This window comes from Dermacentor albipictus, chromosome 7, assembly GCF_038994185.2.
Source record: "Dermacentor albipictus isolate Rhodes 1998 colony chromosome 7, USDA_Dalb.pri_finalv2, whole genome shotgun sequence".
Classification (NCBI taxonomy): domain Eukaryota; kingdom Metazoa; phylum Arthropoda; class Arachnida; order Ixodida; family Ixodidae; genus Dermacentor; species Dermacentor albipictus.
The window spans coordinates 92,430,005-92,448,221 of NC_091827.1; the positions used below are offsets into that span (position 1 = coordinate 92,430,005).

Here is an 18,217-nt window from a genome sequence, read left to right on the forward strand (position 1 = left end):
CTGTTCATCTTCAGATGCCGCTCGCACCCTTTGCAACATGGCATTAAGAAGCGCACCATCGAGCAAGGTATCGCAATGTAAATCTGCCAAGCTCGTAGCATAAACACGAGAACACGTTCACTAACAATGTTTCAATGCTGCAAGCGTTTAGTACTTCGAGTGCTGTCACAAGAAGAAACGCGTGGTGACAACAACAACCCTTGTCCTTCTCCCATATCTTACGTGGATTCAGCTGTACTTAGTATCTATGTAATAAGCATTAAATAGACATGTGTTCACGCACGTTAGGCGGGCAAACGCTTCGCGTCAGCATATAGACTCCCGCAATACGTGTAATCCCCCGCGAACGTTTTTCATGCTTTTTAGCAAACGAAAACCGTATCGACCATCGATGTTTACTATATTTTCCTAGTTACGGTGGCAATGAAGTCTGGTCGCGCATTTAGAAAGCACATCCACCGAAAATGCTGCTTGCGCGGACTATAATAGGAGTGGTTTTGTTTTATAACAAGATATGGTGGGCGACTGCGTCAAGGTTCATTTCGAACGTGGTATACAACGCGAACAAGGGTGTTTCGAGAGTCAGCGCTGTGTTGTTGTTTGGCTGCCTTGGTCCCTGTTTTGTTGGCACTGTACACCACCTTCCTAGCCATTATATTATTCTATATTATTACGCGGTATTGCATTATTTACCGGCAGTACGTGACGTGCTAAAGGCGGTCACGAATCTGTGCACGCTTCATTCAGAGTGTGCGCGCAGAATGTGTGGAAAAACAATGTGGATATGAACGATCAATACGTTTAGCGAAGCTGGTATGCGCTAGACTAAGCTCATCACCTGTTCGGGGCTCTAGTGGGCACGCTTCTCATCAGACTATCACTTTTTTTGTTTAGGAAGCTAACCGCTCGGTGGCCCGGCTTGATGTAACGACCAGGCTACAGACAAGTGTCGCCATATGCAACTTACTACATCCGCGGTGTCTCTCTTTTGTGTCTCGTCACCGCTCGCAGCGCCCTTGCTCCGGATGCTGCACGCAGCCGAGTGCGTGGCGAACACGGTCGACCTGTCCGACGGCCGCAGTGGCAATCTTCCCAGCAGAGAGAGCTTCCCGTGGACGCGCGATGCGCAGCGAAAGTTCAAGATCCTGCTCGTCAACGCATCGCACGACACCGTCTACAGGCTGCTCGAACCGCTGGTGGGTTGGCACCTAACACACAGCTGCATTCGCGGTTCCCTCGGCTCCTCAGGGGAGGTCGATAGCAGCGCCGCCGTTCAGAGTGGAGACCTCCTTCGACCCAATCCTCGGCGCCTTTCGAAAGCGCTGGCGCCATATTGGTTCTCTCTACCGTGGTCGTGTGTGCTTCTATTGTCGCTTGCCAGATGCCTTTCTTCAGCGCATTTTCGGCTATCTGTTGTGTATGCACGTGATGTGCGTTCGTCTCCGCAAGCAATGACGGTGTGCTACATGCTGCTGTGCAGTCGCCACCATGACGGCAGCGCATCGATCAGCAATAAGTCTGGCCCACTTTAGAGTTCTAATAAGTGCATAAAAACGGTAATCCTGTTTCGTCGAACATAGCCACCGCCACCGCCACTACCATAATCATCATCATTAGCCAATTTTAAGTTCACTGTAGGACGACGGCTCCTCCCACCAATCTACAATTATCGCCGTCCAGTCCCAACTCATTCCAACTGGCGCCTGCCAATTTCCTAATTTCATCACCCGACCAAGTTTTCTGCCGTAATGGACTGCGCTACCCTTTGCACCCATTCCGTAACTCTAATAGTCCACGGGCTGTACTTATTACAAACCATCATACGCCACGTGTATTTAAGTGCTACAGTTATTTGGCGTCTATACAAGCCCAGCGTAACGTAATCGCAGTTCCCAGCTGTCTTTTTCAGTGCTCCGTGTTTAATCATTCTCAGTTATTGCTTCTCTATTTCATTTCAAAATACCATACCGGGCGTGGTATTTAGGCACCCCAAGGTGGCCTCTAAACGAAGTATTATATTGCGTGACAACATGTGCCAAAAAAAAATAACACAGGTTGCCACGTGCAAAAATATTTATTCATGCGTGAGGTGTGCAGCCATGCAGCTCCTTATTGGAATAACGGCCATCTGTTGAGTGGCTCATTATGAAATTACATGGCGAAATTTATCGACGGAGAAATCAGCTCCTTTACGGATGAGGGCTGAGACACCCGGGTTAGGGGGGGGGGGCGCAGTGGTTCCTCCTTGAGCAATATCGCTGCTTTCAACAAACACACAAGCGTATTGAGTTCCTCGTGCCATGGCGGTTGGGATCATTACCGAAAAACACTGTCATCAATAAGGTGATGGTACTCAGGCGCGTTCGGTACAGTAAGAGAGAGCGTGGTCGCTTCCTCATGGAAGCGACGGCCGTCCCAGGCAAGGCGTGAGATTGTCACTCGGCGCTCATAAACTTGACATTCGAGTCTATCGACCATTCTGCTGAAAACGACACACCTGTGTGTGAACGTTACGCTAAGCCCGAGGCGACATAAGAAGTCGAGATTGGAGTAGGTCCCAGAAATGCGGACTAGTTTCGGAATAGTGAAACGGAAGAAATTGCATGGTTTAACGCCTGGAGAGACAGAAGTCTTAATAGAAACGCAGGGAATTTAACCAGGATGAGCCCAGTAAGCTACCCTGCACTAAGGTAAGGGGAAAGGGAACTGAAAGAGAAGCATGAGAGAAGTTCGCGCTTTGCACTGGTACACGCACGCTCGTGCGTTCATCGCTTCGTCATGTAGGATGGCGCGAGTGGTTCTAACTACCGTGGTGCGATAAGCGTCAGCATCTGCGGACGCAAGAATGTTGTGCTCGATCGTGAGGCACTAGGGATAGCTTTAACTTTATAATAATAATAATAATATATGGGGTTTTACGTGCCAAAACCACTTTCTGATTATGAGGCACGCCGTAGTGGGGGACTCCGGAAATTTTGACCACCTGGGGTTCTTTAACGTGCACCTAAATCTAAGTACACGGGTGTTTTCGCATTTCGCCCCCATCGAAATGCGGCCGCCGTGGCCGGGATTCGATCCCGCGACCTCGTGCTCAGCAGCCTAACACCATAGCCACTGAGCAACCGCGGCGGGTTGCTTTAACTTTCGCGTATCATGAAACAAAGCTACAAAAGAACTACAAACAATGTTTTAGAAGAAAGCAGTGGGAAAAAGAGCACGAAAAAGAAAGGACGCTCTCGGAAGAATAGAAAAGAGCTACTCAACAGTTTATATCAATAAAAAATAAACCAAAAGCACGTAAGCCGTTTCAGCCACCCACAAAGAAACATCCAAAGGTGCAACTTGTTTATCCGCTTACCCTTTCTGTTAAACCCCGGAAAAGAGGCAAAGAAAAGCAGTTTTTGACCTATTTCTGACTTTGTCTCAAGCTTTCTTTATGTAATAACAGGGTTACATCATGAAGCTGCGTTAAGCAGTCACATTTTATACCAATTTGAGCGGGTATTTTCCCCTGCCACTCCTAACATGTGCTCAAACAGGTCACCGTCTGAAGCAATACAGTACTTCCTTCTTTCCAACGCTTGTGCTGTTGCAGCTTTGACCAACGACGTTGGAATCTTGCGGCAGACTTTGCTTATTTTTATCTTCAGGGCACCCGGTGTGGTAGGTTTGCTGCTATACAAGCGATCTTTCACGTAGCCCCATAAGGGGAAGTCAAGTAATGTAATTTCCGGCGACCTCGCAGGCCAAGGTACAGGTCCGTTCCGGCCAATTCACTGTCTAGAAAAAAGCCTGTGGGGCCACGCTCTAGACTGACTACTACTACGTGCAGGAGCACCACCATGTTGAAACCAGTTGTTCCGAAGGTGCGCAAGTAGAACGTTGCAACAGACGTCGTTCCCGGGGCCCTCGGGGATGTCGTTGACGTAGCGTTACGCCTTAGTGTGTTGTCGAAAAAAATTGGGTCCGATGATGTCGCCATAAAACATATCGCGCCACACATTAAACGACCGCTGGTATTGGTGTCGTCTTTGTGCCAGGTAGCGGGGACTCCTATCAGTCCAGTAGTGCGCGTTGTGTAGATTAACTTGTGCGTTTCTGAGAAATTAGCCTCATCCTTCCAAAGCACGTGAGTGAGCACGTGAGTGGTTGATTTTTCACGTTTCGTGAAAAATCCAATTCCCAAGTCAAGTATGTTTTCAAAACCTCGGTCTTCAAGTTTTTGATGAATATGTACATGGTGCAGGTGGATGGGACCATCTTTAAAATCCTCCACACTGATGACCTTGAGGTTCCAAGCTCCACACTGGCATCGCGAACGCTACCGTGAGGGTTAGCTGCAAAGAATGTCGAAACACCAGTTTCCACTTCAACTACCATCGCCGTCCTGCGTCGCTTTCTTGTGAAGCTACCGATCTCGCAAAATACTTCGTACGTTCTAAGTATTGTTGATGGACTAGGGCATCCTCCAAAATGTCGCATCCTGAATAACTTGGTTGCCTACATCATGTCGCCATGCGCCGCACCCAGAGCCAAGATCACTTTAGCCTTCTGTTCATTCGTGAAGGTCATCACTCTTCTTGACGAGCACGTCACTGGCGTGTTACCGCTGTCTCGGGCTAATCGCGAGTTGTTCCGTCTAGCAAGGTCTCGTGGCAAAGAAAAGGGTTTTGAGTTCATCTGGACCAAAAATGGGAAGATCCTTGCAAAACAGTCCGAAGGCGCGCCTCTCATTCGTGTCAACAAGCTTTCTGATCTTGAAAAACTAACATAACCATGTCTGACATTGGTTTCGTGAAGTGTTCCGATTTTTCTGAAGTCCAGAAGTTCTTTCAGCATCACACAGGCAATTCCTTTCAGTTTACTCACGTTAATATTCGCAGTATACGGAAGCATTGGGACCATTTTTGTGCGCTGATTCACCCTTTTAATTCAAATTTTGACGTTGTTGCTCTCACGGAAGTGAACGTTTCGTCAGATGTGTTACCAAATTTCTCGCTGCCAGGTTACCAATTACATTCTTATACTCGTCTACAACGAACAGGAGGAGGAATCGCAGTTTTTGATAAAGATTCTTGGTCCGTTTCCGAAATTAGTATCCCTTTTACTCAAGCAGAAGTAGTTGCGCTCCGCCTAAGTACACCTTGGTTGTCGTTGATTCTACTCGCAATTTACCGCCCCCCGTGTTGTAACGGTCGCATCTTTTTAGCTGAGCTTGATTCTGCAATATCATCATTTTCCAGTGAAGAACACGTGTGCATTATCGGGGATATGAATATCGATATTCTACGCCCAACTGTGCCAACGGTCGCAGATTATCTTGACACTTTATCAAAGTGGGGATTAGAGACTAAAATCCACAGTCCTACACGGGAGGAATACTTATCTGGGCAGCTAGTCTCGTCTTGCATCGACCACATAAACGTGCGTTCTCAAAACCTGTTGGTGCGGTCTGCTGTTGTTGAACTCAAGCTTGCAGACCACTATTTCGTCTGCTGCTCGTTAACGGATGGTTCCAGCCACCCTGCACCTTTGCGCAGCCAGCAATACATATCAGTACTTGATTATAAGCGTTTAGATGAAAGAATAGCAAAGTACGATTGGGATTCTTTTATTGACAATGTGTCCCCTGCAGACTTATATGACAGTTTCGTCGAGGTTTTTCGTTCACACAAAGCCGAATCTTCACGCATGGTGATCGTTAAGCAACGAAATTTAGACAATACGTAGATGTCACCCGTAATACTGGCAGCCATCAAAGAAAAAGATCTACTCTGGGCTCGATCAAGACGTGCTCCAAACTGTCCTGAACTACGACTACAGTTTAAACATGAACGAAACCGAGTTAATGCCATGATCCGTGTGGCCAAGCGCAATCATTTTAGGTCTCAGTTTAACGACGCACGTTTTAACAGCAAGAAAACATGGTCATTGGTGAATAACCTGAAAGGAGTGAGCGCTGCTATTTATAATGATACATATTTCATATCTCATTTCCATAAAGATGGACAGAGCATTGCGAATGACTTCAACAAACTATTTTCTCTGGTCTCTGGTGCATCTCGTACCCCGCCTTACGACTGTCCTATGCCTCCCAGTGTGATGGAATCTGCTTTCCTTCCTGACATTACCGAAAGTGATTTAAGGTGTATACTTTTCAGTCTTAAACGTAGTAAATCTCCTGGTCATGACGGCCTCACTGTTTCTGAATTGTGCAGAAATTTTGAAGCGATTAAGGGTGTCCTACTAGTTATGCTTAATAGTATCATTTCCAGAGGTATAATGCCGACTTCAATGAAAACTGCTAAAGTTATACCTTTGTATAAGGGTGGCTCCAGAAACATGATGAGTAATTATCGACCTATCTCTATTCTGCCATGCATTGGCCAAATTTTTGAAAAGCATCTCTTACTTACCATGACGAATTTTTTGAATACGCACAATGTTCTATCACCTTGTCAGTATGGCTTCATACCAGGAAAAGGAACAACAGATCTTCTTGAAGAATTCTCTGACACACTAAATTCAGCTTTCGATAAGAATGAAGTCGTATGCTCTCTTTTTCTTGACGTAAGCAAGGCCTTTGATAGCATCTGCCACGTTCTTTTGCTTGATAAACTTTCTACATTGGGATTTCGTGGTTCGTTTCTACACTTACTTACTAACTTTTTACAAGATAGGCGCCAATATATGTCGATTTCAAGATTCCATAGTGATTTCACGGCAATTACTTCCGGAGTCCCTCAAGGTTCTATATTGAGTCCTTTGTTATTCAATCTATACGTTAATGATCTTGCTAACAATGTGCCTGTTTCATTGTTCCAGTATGCTGACGACACTGTCATTGTTGCGCGCGCAAAGAAATACACTGATGCTGTTACAGCATTACAGATGGCAGCTATGAAAGCCATGGACTGGTTTAAGTCTAACCTTATCAATGTCAATACTTCTAAAACGCAACTTATATGTTTCCATAACCCTTTAAAAAAAATTGAGTTGAGTCATCCTGTTTATTTGCACACTTCCTCCTGTTCTCATTGTAACTGTGTACCAGTAAAATATGCGCATTCGGTCAAATATCTGGGCCTGATCTTCGACAGTGATCTGTCTTGGAACTCGCACCTTTCTTTTGTTTGTCAAAGACTTCGCGCTGTATCTTGTGTCCTGTATAATATTAGATATTTTATGCCTTTTTCTGTCCGTAAATGCGTTACACACGCTCTAGCCTATAGTGTGCTTAGATATGGAATCACTGTTTATGGTCACTGCACGGTTCGCTGGCAGCGCAGGGTGAATTCACTTCTACGTTTACTTTTAAAGAATATTGCCTACGACCTACCCATTGGTAATAACATTGATAGTTTTAGAAGATTAAAGCTTCCAAATTTTAACGCTTTATTAACAGAAACTATTGTGCTTAAACATTTCTGGTACAGTCAGTTCACCATTCCATATCTTCCTGCACGTGATTTAAGACCAAAATACCGTTACTGCATTCCTCGCTCCTCAACCCGATACGGAAAGCGCACACGTCAATACTACGTACCTGCCTGTTTCAATAGTATGCCACCTAGTGTATTCCGCATGAAAACAAAATACACCCTGAAAAAAATTTTGCGGTATGTCTCCGCATTACTTCCTGCCCCATAATGATTTAATCGAGTGTTACTGTCTTACTTTCGCATTACTGTCATCCTTTTGCTGTTGTAATAGTTATGTTTCTATGTCTGTCTCTCTGAGTTGTTAAATTTTTGTTTTTGTTTTGTTCGTTAGCCGAGTTCGTTGCAACATCTCAATTTTCCTTTGTTTTGCTAATGTTCGCTGTCTACCAGGCGCTGCCACTGAAGCCCTTGGTGAGGCTTTGGTAGGCCTGATTTTGGTGTATGAGAATTGACATGAATAAAAGTACTATCTATCTATCTATCTATCTATCTATCTATCTATCTATCTATCTATCTATCTATCTATCTATCTATCTATCTATCTATCTATCTATCTATCTATCTATCTATCTATCTATCTATCTATCTATCTATCTATCTATCTATCTATCTATCTATCTATCTATCTATCTATCTATCTATCTATCTATCTATCTATCTATCTATCTATCTATCTATCTATCTATCTATCTATCTATCTATCTATCTATCTCCCGTTATTATCTACGCACTGAGACGTCAAGCGAAAAAAGATTTAGGTAATAGACGACGGCATATGCTAGTCTTACAGATCCACCAAAACGCATTAGATAGACATAGCCTGCGCAAGGTTTGTTTCTATTGCTAAAGGGAACAAAAGGAACATACGTTCCGGGCGCGCCTACCTACAGAACAAGTTTAGTGCGGAAAATTACAGTCCCAAGTGCGCCGTCTCGGTTTACCGGCTTCGAACCCCCCCTCGATTCCCCACTACGGCGCCTCTACGATTATCAATGTGTCAGCGGCATGGGCACAGAATGCCGCGACGATCGCATAGCGTGAAGCCCTGCTTCGAGATGCCGCTGCTAGTAAAGCCGTGTATCCGTTGCTCTTCGCTTGGGAGCGCTTGAGTAGCGGCGCGCGAGTGCGCGTCTATTTCGTATTTTGGAAGTTTCGCACGGTTTTGTTTTTTCTCGGAAAAATGAACGAGGCAAAGTTGAGCGGGCAATAAATGTTTGATTCGGAGGTTATTCGAGGTGCACTACAGCGTTCTAATCGATATGTTTGCGATTCAAGCTATAATTAACAAGTTCACTAAATAAAATAAAAGTATTATTTAATACATCACGATTAAAAAAATGCTGACAGTAAGTACGCACGACTACGCCTACGCTTTCTCTAGAGATCTTGGTTTTTATTTTTTAATTTGGTCCAAGTTAACTGGAACAGCCGGTGTAGACGTCGCAACCTATATACATACAGACTGTTACAGATGCACTTTTTTTAATTTTGGGAAGGCTTTTGATACGATTTGCACCATAAATTACATAAAAATATATCATACACTTTGGACAATTCTATGATTTGTATCTCGATTCAAGATTACCTGACTTCAAGGCAGAAATAAGTTCTCTTCAATGACACGTATGCTCTCTGATATGTTACCTGTGGTTCGGCTGTCCGACAGGCTTCCGTTCTGAGGCCCCTTTCGCTTGTTCTTCAAAATATTGACATTTTTTATGAGTGAATTGTTAAAATAAGACTCTATGAAGGCGATTGCACTGTCTATTCTACAATTACACGATGACCACCGCAGAAACTTTCTAGTATCGCAATCTCGTGCGAACACATATGCATACTGTTTTTTGCCTAGAACCATAGGAGACTGGAATGATTTACCGAATGCTATATGTGATTTTCAAACTGTGCAACTTTTTGAAACCAATATTACAAAATATTTTCAAAGTGAGTCCTCATGATCTAACATATCTTGTGCAAGTTGTAGATTGTAGTATTGTTATGTGTAATGTTGTGATGTATGGGATGTAACACGTATCATGTAAGTTGTAGGATGCAGTATCGTGATGCATTTTTCGGCTATGCCTTGCTACTTTATCTTTCACGTGGCGGTTGTTACGTCAGACTTTTTGTTATAGCAGTGTATAATGGCACGCTATGACTTGTAAATCTATGTACTAGCTACAGAGTGCTGCTTTATGTAAGCAATGATGTGTCTTGTGTCATATTTGTACCCCACACTTGTAACGGCCCAATCGGCCAACAGCACCGGCAAATAAATAAAATAAATAAATAAATTACTTCTTCCTCAGGTCAGTGTACTCTGCCAACACAAGCAGATAGGTTAATGGGATGGCACAACTGGTGGATGTGCATAAATTATAGAATTATAAGCTATAGAATTATATATTATAGAACGCTGTTATCTTTATTAGGAACAAAGTAAAAACGCCCTTTATTTTTCTGGTATGAAGCAGACAGAAATTAAAACTCCCTGTTTTCTAGGTGTTCAAGTACCTCGGCGTGCAATATTAGTGAGGATTTAAATGGGATCGTTACATTACTTCTCGACTCCTAACATCAAGTTTCAAGTGTAAGCAAATTCAATGCAATGGAAGCCACCGTGCTCAGAAATAAGTGAAACAAAAGTGAGCACTGTTTGTTTATTTATTTCCGATGTGAAGCACACTAATATCATTCTTGTGGGGCTGATCGAGTGTCATTCATATGTTTTGGTAGCTGAATCTTTATGCAAACGATCACTTTTATGTGGTAGTCTGCCTCAGAAACATGGAAAAAAATTCTGGGGTTTAACGTGCCAAAACCACATTCTGATTATGAGGCACGCCGTAGTGGAGGACTCCGGAAATTTTGACCACCTGGGGTCCTTTAACGTGCACCTAAGTCTAAGTACACGGGTGTTTTCGCATTTCGCCCCCATCGAAATGCGGCCGCCGTGGCCGGGATTCAATTCCGCGACCTCGTGCTCAGCAGCCCAACACCATAGCCACTGTTACGTTTCGCCTACGACGCGCGGTAAAGCCGCCGCGGATGCAACGGACGCCGGGGCTTCGTTCAAAGCGGCGGACATTTTGGCCCGTTCGGAGCGGCCGCGACGCATCCCCGCCGAGCGCGTCCCGGCATGTTCAGTGCCACGTGTCTTTGTGTGTGCGTGTGTGTGTGTGTGCCCACGCTTGTCAAAGCGCGGCAGCCGGGGAGAGGAGCTCCCCAAGTGTGAAGCGAGGAGGTCTGACCGGCGCCGGCCCGTCTGATGCGTCACTACACTCGTCTCAACATGTCTCTCAGCTTGTCCGCGGCCGCCGTCACGTGGTCTCATCCCGTGACCTTCCTTCTTGCCCGTGACGCCAAGAGTATAAAAGCAGCTGCCCCCGGACGCCGAGAGAGAGGCTCCGAATTCTTCCGTCGAGAAGCGTGCTCTCCCGTCTCTCCACTTCGGTCGACCTGACCGGCCGCTCTTTTGCGATGCTAGAATAAACAAGTTGTTCTGTTAGCAGTCGACTCATGCTTTGCCAGGACCTTCGGATGCTTCCAGTTGTGCCCCAGGCCGCCATGCCAACGCTACCCTTGGGGCTTGCGACCCATTTGCAACAACGGGCGCCAGCGGTCCGATTGCAACAACAGGTGTCAGCACTGAGGTTCCAACAGCCGGTGCCATCGGTGGGATTCCAATAGCTGGTTGCCAGCGTTGAGATCGCGACAACGGAGGCCAGCAGCGAAGATATGCGGTTGACTGTATGCTGAGCAGCACAACGACCATCCGGGAGCAGTGCAACGAGCCCTGTGTGATGACTGGTTGCCTGCAGCGGAACGACTGCGCTGAATTCTTGGCTGCGAGGTTTGGTGAGTGCGGGACTTTCTTCTTCTGAGTTTTGCCAGGCTTTTGTTAGTGTCAGAAACAGAGCTGGTAATTGTGGTTGTCGTTGCTGCCGGGTTAGTTTGCGGCAAGACAATAGTAGGCAGTAGAGAAAGCAGCATTCAGAGCAGCCACGGATTGGAAGTCGTTGCGCAAACCGAAATTGCTGGAGCTTGAAAGAGAGTTGGGTCTGGATGTCTCAGACAAACTCAGAAAACCAGAACTGCTAAGGGCTATTCTTGAGTTAGGAGCTGAGGATGACGAGCTGTCGGAATGCCTTGAGACCATTGAGGAGAGGGAGACTGCAAAAAGACAGAAGCGCGAACTTAAAGAGCAAAAAGATGAGCGCGAACGAAAAGAGCAGAAAGAAAAAGAACAGCGCGACCACGCTTTGGAAATAAAGCGTCTCGAGGTAGAGATGGAACGCGCTCGTAATGAAAGTCAGGAACACGGTGCAGGAGAACGAGTATTGTTTAAAATAACTGACCTGATGCGGCCGTTTAAGCTTGGAGAGCACATTGGTTTGTTCCTGGTTAACTATGAGCGAACGTGCGAGAAGCAGGGGTTCTCTCGGGAAACGTGCCCACAGCGCTTGCTCACTTTGTTACCCGATGAGGCGGCCGACGTAGTCGCTCGCTTGGAGAGAGAGGAGGCAGAGGATTTCGACAAAGTGAAATCGAGTCTGCTAAAAAAGTACAGGCTGTCAGCGGAGGCGTTCCGTCGGAAGTTTCGGGAAAATGAGAAAGGCAAAAGTGAGTCATATACAGAGTTTGCCTACAGGCTTATGTCAAAAATGCAGGAGTGGCTCAAAGAAGAGAAAGCGTTTGGTGACCACGAGAAAGTTCTGCAGTGTTTCGGGCTAGAACAGTTTCATAGTCGGTTACCTGAGAACGTGCGGTACTGGGTCTTGGATAGGCCAGACGTTAGTACGGCGGCTAGAGCCGCTGAGCTAGCCGAAGAGTTTGTGACGCGTCGGGCTCGCGCAGCTAAGGACGGTCAAAAGGGTGAATTTGGCTCCAAGTTTGAGAGGCCGAAGTTCACGCCCATGAGAGCAAAGGGGGACACACGTAGTGCGGATGCGAGTGAAAGCATTCCGACCGAACGTAAGGAGACGGCGGCAGCCGAAGCCGAACGCAGAAAGCGGTTCGAGGCGAGGCAAGCGCGCGTGTGTTATACGTGCCAGAAGCCGGGTCACTTTTCGGCGCAGTGTCCGGAAACAAAAACAAAAGTAGTGTTTTTCTCATTATGCAGCACTGACGAGAACATGAAGCTTCTCGAGCCTTACATGCGAGACCTCCTCGTGAACGGGAAAGAGTGCCGAGTGCTTCGCGATTCCGCAGCTGCAATGGATGTAGTTCGCCCCTCTTACGTAGAACCCGATATGTTCACGGGCGAGTGCGCATGGATCAACCAAGCCGTGGAAGCTCACAGCGTGTGTCTGCCCGTAGCAAAAGTGCTTATTGAAGGACCTTTCGGAGCGCTTGAGACGGAGGCCGCAGTGTCATCTATGCTGCCCCCCCAGTACCCGTACCTATTTTCGAACAGGTCCGATCACCTCCTGCGCGAGAAGGGGCTTTTGTTTGGTGAGGCTAGCGTTCAGGCATTAACCAGATCGAAGGTTCGGGAGCTCGCTGCAAAGGCGGTAGTTGCGGGGCCGACGTTGTCGAACAATGAGAAAGGGTCAGAGGCGCAGCAAGCTGATATTCAGAGCACGCCCGAACTGAATAAAATTGAGCCTGTAGCGTTGAAGGCACCAGATACTGGAGAGGAAATGCCCGACACGGGAAAGTTAGAAGAGCTATCTGAAGATTTGCTCATCGCGCCTACGTCAGACGGACTTAATAGGTTGCTAAAAGTCAGCCGGTCGGCTTTGATAGCCGAGCAAAAGAAGGATGGCAGCCTAGAAATCATACGCTGCATTGTCAAGGAAGGTACCGCCAAGAAAAATGCTCGCTTTGTGGAAAGAGGTGGGGTCCTGTACCGGAAGTATCTAGACCGCAGGGGAGTGGAGTTCGATCAGCTGATCGTGCCTCAGTGCTACCGTCAGGATCTCTTGCGCTTGTCGCATGGGGGTTCGTGGTGCGGACACCTAGGAGTTAAGAAAACTAAGGACCGTCTCTTGCAAGAGTACTATTGGCCAGGGTGTTTTCGGGACGCAGACCACTTTGTGAAGACATGTGACACCTGTCAGCGGGTGGGCAAACCAGGGGACAAATCGAGGGCGCCGTTGAAGTTGGTACCTATCATTACGGAGCCTTTTAGACGGCTCGTTATTGATACAGTGGGACCTCTGCCGGTAACAGCCACGGGGTACAGACACATTTTAACTGTGATCTGCCCAGCGACAAAGTTCCTTGAAGCAGTGCCGCTTAAAGAACTCAGCTCCGTTGAGATAGTCAATGCACTACTGTCCATATTCGCGCGAGTTGGTTTTCCTGCGGAAATCCAATCAGATCAGGGCACAGTGTTTACTAGCGCTTTGACGACAGCCTTTCTCGAAAGGAGCGGGGTAAAGCTGTTACACAGCTCAGTCCACCACCCCCAGTCGAATGCCGTTGAGAAGCTCCACTCCGTCATGAAGCGCGTGTTGAGAGCATTGTGGTTTGAACAACAAACTGACTGGGAGCTGTTTCTGCCTGGGGTGATGTTTGCATTGAGGACCGCGCCGCATGCGGCTACAGGGTTTTCGCCAGCTGAGCTAGTGTACAGTCGCTCACTGCGATCTCCGCTTCGCATGCTTCGAAACGGATCACTGCCCTCTCCAATGGCTGCAGACTATCTCTCACAAATGGCCGCCTCCTGCGCTGGAGCCTCGCTTTGCAACAATATTCCTTTGAGGTGCGTTACAAAAAGGGGAGTCTCAACGGTAACGCCGATGGCTTAAGTCGAACCCCCTAACGTGGGAATCAGCCTCAAAATTGTTTGTTATTGATGTTTTTCTTCCTGAGGCAGGATTTTTAACATATTGCTTTTGTGTAGGGTTTCAAAGTGATGATGTGCTTTCTAGTGCAATTTTCCGATTTGTGGACGCGTTCTGGATGCTGCTAGACTACTGTAAGGAACTAGGCAGTAGTATAAAAGGGGAAAGAGCCTGGCATGGCTTAGTGAGGGTTGTGCCGTGCTTGCTGACTGAGCGGCTGAGTTTCGGCGTAGTTCTAAGGCTTGCTGGGAGCGAGAGAAAAATGACAACTCTCCCGAAGTCACTTTGCAGTGTCCTGTGTGAACCTGAACGTGAGAACGAGGCCTTCTCAGTGCGCTGCGCTCAAGAAACGCCGAGAGACGACCGACTTCGGTTATGAGCATCATCGAGCGACATCCCTCCGGACAGCGGATGCAGTCCCCTGACCATCGGGATCTCCCTCCCCCGGCGGGGCGGTCTGTTACGTTTCGCCTACGACGTGCGGTAAAGCCGGCGCGGATGCAACGGACGCCGGGGCTTCGTTCAAAGCGGCGGACATTTTGGCCCGTTCGGAGCGGCCGCGACGCATCCCCGCCGAGCGCGTCCCGGCATGTTCAGTGCCACGTGTGTGTGCGTGTGTGTGTGTGCCCACGCTTGTCAAAGCGCGGCAGCCGGGAAGGGGAGCTCCCCAAGTGTGAAGCGAGGAGGTCTGACCGGCGCCGGCCCGTCTGATGCGTCACTACACTCGTCTCAACATGTCTCTCTGCTTGTCCGCGGCCGCCGTCACGTGGTCTCATCCCGTGACCTTCCTTCTTGCGCGTGACGCCAAGAGTATAAAAGCAGCTGCCCCCGGACGCCGAGAGAGAGGCTCCGAATTCTTCCGTCGAGAAGCGTGCTCTCCCGTCTCTCCACTTCGGTCGACCTGACCGGCCGCTCTTTTGCGATGCTAGAATAAACAAGTTGTTCTGTTAGCAGTCGACTCATGCTTTGCCAGGGCCTTCGGATGCTTCCAGTTGTGCCCCAGGCCGCCAGGCCAACGCTACCCTTGGGGCTTGCGACCCATTTGCAACAACGGGCGCCAGCGGTCCGATTGCAACAACGGGTGTCAGCACTGAGGTTCCAACACCACTGAGCAACCACGGCGGGTAGAAACATGGAAATATGGACACAATGCTTTTGGGCAGCATATTTGAATGGCTTTGTACGCAGCAGTCACATTGCTCACCTGGTCCAATCACTTTAAGATTAAAACTATCACATAAATTTCTGTGGTGTGATTGTAACGTTGTTAGGTGTTTAAAAAAGAAAAAAGGAAACGTTGAGCAGCTCGTATTCTAGATTTAGAGTTGTTCAATAAAGATTAGCGTAACCTAATTGGTGAATGGCGTATGTAAAATAATGACAAATGATCTTTGCTTTGGCGATGGTTACTAGATTTGCAAATTTGCAAAGGTGGCAAGGTTTACACTGATCTGTAGAATTACACAGATTTGCAAAAGGCTGCGAAGGGTAAACTAATTACTCTAAGATAAACAGCGCGCAAGTGACTATTGCATAAGCTTCTAGAAATGCCGCTGTGTCACGCGGCCGCTTCACAGGCTCCCGCACCAAGGGTAGAATGTCTGGAAAACAACAATAATTCTTGCCCGTTTCATTGCTGTTAAAATATGCAATTACTGCGTTTCCACGCCTCCCACGCATCGACGATAATGTTTCTCATCAACTGGCGCTGCAGTGCGCTTCTGCCCTAAAATAACCAGTATTGGATGAACCCGTATGTACAAAGATTGCTAAACTTTGTCGCTGTGTATGTCATGGCCACTCGATTTGTCACAACATACGTGAGAAGCTGCGCGGGCAGAAAAAAATTCTCCATATTACTCTGTGTACAGCGCGGTGCTTGTCTCATACGCAAATTTCTCTGGAATGGGGAACCAGCGCTGGATAGGCGGCGCGTCGAAAAGAGTGCATTGCACGCCGCCCTGGCGACGAAGCGCGGCATATCCCAGCCGCTCACCCAGACGACACACAGTTGCGCGGCCGTATTATAGTTCGTATGTTTCCGTTTTCGCGCCGTTTCAAGTGGAGAGTTTTCGTAAAGAAGCTAGCGCCATCAAGTGAAGAAATGACGAAAGAAGCTTTTTAAGCTTTATATATTTTTCACAGTATGTCGCGGCGAGCACGTGTATTTTAGGGTGCCTCGATGCGCGCGCGCGCTCCGCTGAGGGTGAAGACAACTGCGTCGTCTGCTACGGCGGCTGCAATTGCCATGCCTACTTCAGAGGCGCGGGGCGTGCGCCAACAAGCTTTTTGCACTTGCCGCTGCAAAAGCGCGCTTGTCTTCGCGACCAAAAGACAATACAACTGCGTTTCACGCCTTTTCTAATGAAGTGTCAACAGAACAGGCTTGTAAGGGGCAACTGTCCAAATATTTTAAGATTTGGACGGTCGTTTCTCCTAGCACACGGTGACTCGGGTGCTAGATTGGAAAGAGTTCATAGAACGCACTAGGAACCTAACTGCAGGATTAAAATAAATTAATAACAGCAATATCATAAGCAGGTAGATTGCATTCAATTACTCAATTGTGTAACTAATTAAGAACGCTCCAGTTGCCTTGTTCACATTTATTGTCAACCTATAATGACGGTTTTTTTGTAGAAGAAAAAAGATTAATGTGCTTTACGTACCTTGTCCTAAGAAATAAAAGCCAGCGCATTCGCCACACGTACACGAACCGAATATCGCAGTACCTGAGCCGCGCATGCATGCATTGTGCACTGAAAACCACAAATATCTCCAGGCATTTTTATACGCGTGTAGTCGGCCATTCGAACTTGGCGGGACCACTGTATATTGGTCAAATGATGTGGAAAGTTATTAGTCGCAGTGAAAATACATCCGTTTATACTCGAATGGAATCGAAATTTTGAGGTCAGTAATAGGTCAAACTAATGAGAGTCGACTGCATTAGTATATTCAACGCGCACTTAAGACAGTGTTTTAAAGACAAAATAACAATCTATTGCCGCGATCAGAGGTTAGTTGAAAACAAACAATCATTAATATTGTTTAAAACCATAAAAGTTGTTTATTTGCTCCGAAAAAAATATTTCAGGGTACTTTGAAGGCACGTTTGCACAGATTATCCTTATCTTCAGAACCTGGAGTCAGTGCAATTTAGGACACTTATTAGGTGTAAAAATAGGAACTCTGCTAATGCTAGCAGCGTGAGTGTACTTCAGCGTGGATAGAGGCTTAGGTTAAATTAACTCCCGCACACGTCTTGCTTGCGTGACCATTGAGACGAGCTTTCTGAAGGTGTCGGAGGAAGATGCGCAGTCTCAATCTTGCGTACCTGTCGGTCAGCGTTTTCCGTATTTCTTCATCATGGCTTGCGCACAGCTTCAAGCGCGGTCGGTATGCTTGCTTGCAGCAGACCTTTCCTAGGTATGCTGTAAGTGAGCGGACAGGTGACTTCATTGTCACTAGTTTGCCTGTGCACCATGAGTTTATACCTACAAAGTGCTCCTCGTAGATTTTGAGCATGTGCATCACATCATCACTGGGATAAATTAGGTTGTCACCTTCTGACACATATTCCTTCAGAGCAGTCAGAGAGGCATGTTCGTCACTAGCACATCCCAGTAGGGCATCCTTGCATTGCTGGCAGCTGACAGACGGCAAGATTCCTTTCAATATGAAGCCTCCTATGTGGTGTAGAATGCTGCACTCTGTTGTGGACAGTTCTTCAATGAACAGAATTTCTGAGTCGTTTATCTCATCAGCTTCCACTTCTGTCCTTTCTTTCTTTGCCTGGGAGAGAAGGTCTACCAGATATTCGCGGTCATCGAGATCGTAGCTCGTCGTCCGTGGGGTAAATAAAAACTGGCTCACGCTCACAAGCCTCAGAGCGCATTTCATATCATACGCACTGGGCACAGGTTTTCTTAGTCGAACCACCGAAAAGAGGTTCTCCAGACAATCCTGTAAGAGTCTGCTGGT

At 47.1% G+C, this 18,217-nt stretch overlaps 1 protein-coding gene across 2 annotated transcripts in view; it reads left to right on the plus strand.

Annotated features, from left to right (window-relative positions):
* Window positions 1-18,217, plus strand: part of LOC139047535 (probable glutamate receptor) — a 106,166-nt gene that overhangs the window by 11,113 nt on the left and 76,836 nt on the right. For both annotated transcript variants that reach the window (XM_070521363.1, XM_070521362.1), the window contains exon 3: window positions 1,012-1,196. In XM_070521363.1, coding sequence (XP_070377464.1) covers window positions 1,012-1,196 — 185 coding nt within the window. The remainder of the gene's footprint in view (window positions 1-1,011; window positions 1,197-18,217) is intronic.